The 2,524-nt window shown below is 37.5% G+C and overlaps 1 protein-coding gene across 1 annotated transcript; it reads left to right on the top strand.

The window, feature by feature from the left end:
* The first annotated feature begins 873 nt into the window (after positions 1–873).
* LOC105120094 (probable pectinesterase/pectinesterase inhibitor 51) lies at positions 874–2,492 on the top strand. Its single transcript, XM_011018278.1, has 2 exons — positions 874–2,238; positions 2,320–2,492. The coding sequence occupies exons 1-2, from the start codon at positions 1,173–1,175 to the stop codon at positions 2,352–2,354; spliced, it is 1,101 nt and encodes a 366-aa protein (XP_011016580.1). The 5' UTR covers positions 874–1,172; the 3' UTR covers positions 2,355–2,492.
* The last annotated feature ends 32 nt before the right edge of the window (positions 2,493–2,524 follow it).

Genomic DNA, 2,524 nt, shown 5'->3' with positions numbered 1-2,524 from the left:
AAATTATTTTTGAAATCAATATATCAAAATGATTTATAAAAAATAATTTTTAATAATTTTTTTTAAAATTTTAAGAAAATACAATTGCAATGGCTTTTTTCAAATAAATTCTTAATTTATGAAGAATAATAAAATAAAAATGCTGAAGATTGATAAAGTTTACATTAAAATTAAACACCTGTCTATAAACAAATCCATTCCATAAATCCCTATCAAGTCAGTCTAACTAATATCAATAGCTTTTGACTTTAGGGTGTAGAATTTACTTTATGCATATATTTCAAACCTAACTTAGAATTTAACGCGAGACAAGTGATAGGTTAATAATTAAATGGGTTAATTTTAATTATTTTTTCATTTTATAAAAAGTTAAAAATCACTTTATTTTAATAATACATTTTAAAAATAAAAAAAATCAACAGTTTGGAGCAATTTCTTTCTAGATTGATCAAGTAACTGTCAACTTAACTCTTTAATTTGACCACACCATGTTATTTTATTTTTTTTGTCGTTGAAAATCAAGCCCACCCCAGGCCTCGTAGCTCAGGTCTGCTTGTGGTAGGTTTGAAAATAGGGCTTTAGTGTCCAAAACAATAATTTTGTACCCATAGCTTCCGTCCCCACAAAACCAATCCCGCCCATCACCTTTATAGCTTTTGTTTTTGGGCAAAAATTGTGTTCTATGAAATTTTAATTTTTTTTACGTTATTTTTTTAATATTTTTAAATTGCTATTAAAAATAAATTTTAAAAATTACTCTTATCTAAAATTTTTATTTTTAATATTAACATATAAAAATAACAGTAAATTAATTAATTAAATACATTTTTAAATAAAAACTAATATAACTTGTAAAAACCAACCAACCCATATACCACCGAAAGCATCCAAAAAAATAACGGTAGGTTTGATCCACTTTCCTCTTCCATCACCTGTGACAAGACTCAGTAACCACTCCTTGGTGACGAGACTCGTAGTAACGCCCCCCTGGTCTCTGCCTTCCAACAGCCCACCGTCTCATCTCCCTGTCTCCAAAAGTTTAATGTCTAAAGAACCAGTGACCTTCTGATGTCGTGAACCCAAATGAAGAAACCAAAATCTTTAGAATCACAAACATCCATTGATTCAATCTTTGACCACTCCACTCCATCACTATAAATACCTTCGTTGCCATGACAACGTTAACAACAAAGCTAACATTAACCACAAATTATCCAAGAAAACCAAGAAACTTTCTTCACATTTTCATGGCTTCACTTCTCTCTTTCTCCCTCCTTTCTCTCTTCCTCTTCCTCTCCCTCTCCTCCTCCGCCACTTTAAAGATAAACCACCAACCCCCCACGAAACAAGAACAAAAACAAATATCAAAACCACCTTCATTTGCTACAACAACCCCACCTGGGATTCTCCAAGCTTGTAAAGCCACTAGATTACAGGACACTTGTGTCTCTTCTTTGTCTAACGCTAATGTCCCTCAAAATCCAACCCCACTTCAAATCATCCAATCAGCAATCTCTGTTTCCGACACTAACCTCAAAACTGCCCAATCAATGGTCAAGTCTATCCTAGAGTCGTCCGCAGGGAATATAGACCGCACAGCAGCCGCAAAAAACTGCATGGAGGTGTTAAACAATTCACAGTACCGTATAACAAGATCAGCGGGTGATGCTTTGCCACGTGGAAAGATCAAGGACGCTAGAGCTTGGATGAGTGCTGCGTTGTTGTACCAATACGATTGTTCCAACGCATTGAAGTACGCGAATGACACGTCTCTCACCAATCAGACGATGTCGTTTTTGGACACCTTGATGAGTTTCTCCAGTAATGCTCTGAGCATGATCGTCTCTTACGATGCTTATGGCAATGACACCAAGTCGTGGGGCCCACCAAAAACAGAACGGGACGGGGTTTGGGAACTCGGGTCTGGTGGGGATTTAGGTTCAGAGTTGAGGGGTGGGATTCCGTCCAATTTAACGCCGGATGTGACGGTATGTAAGAACGGTAGTGATAACGGGTGCTATAAAACGGTGCAGGAGGCGGTCAATACGGCACCGGATAATGAGTGGGGACGTAGGTACGTGATATCTATCAGGGAGGGGGTTTATGACGAGATTGTTAGAGTGCCGTTAGAGAAAAAGAATGTAGTGTTTTTAGGGGATGGGATGGGCAAAACAGTAATTACAGGGTCGTTATCTGCGGGCCAGCCTGGGATTTCCACCTACAACTCAGCGACAGTTGGTAAGTTTTTTTTTATAAAAAAACTCTTGTTATTTTAATTAAATTTTGTCCTTGATCTTTGCTTTTCTGGAAATGTTGAAGGTCGTGGTGGGCCCCTTGACTTAGCTGGATGCTGACTCCTCACGGCAAATGTGATGGCATTTGGATGCGATGACATATGGCATGCTGAGTCAGCATTCACTTGTAGTCAAGCACTCGGGAACACTTAATTTTTACCTGTTGTGAATTGGCTCGGGTGTAAAAAAAAAAGGAATTATGAAGCTATGAAGTGCACGGCCCATTTGTC

The sequence above is a fragment of the Populus euphratica genome, unplaced genomic scaffold, assembly GCF_000495115.2.
Source record: "Populus euphratica unplaced genomic scaffold, PopEup_1.0 scaffold4790.1, whole genome shotgun sequence".
NCBI classification, from domain to species: Eukaryota; Viridiplantae; Streptophyta; class Magnoliopsida; order Malpighiales; family Salicaceae; genus Populus; species Populus euphratica.
The sequence above is the reverse complement of the archived record's forward strand: the minus strand, read 5'-3'. Positions and strand labels throughout refer to the sequence as shown.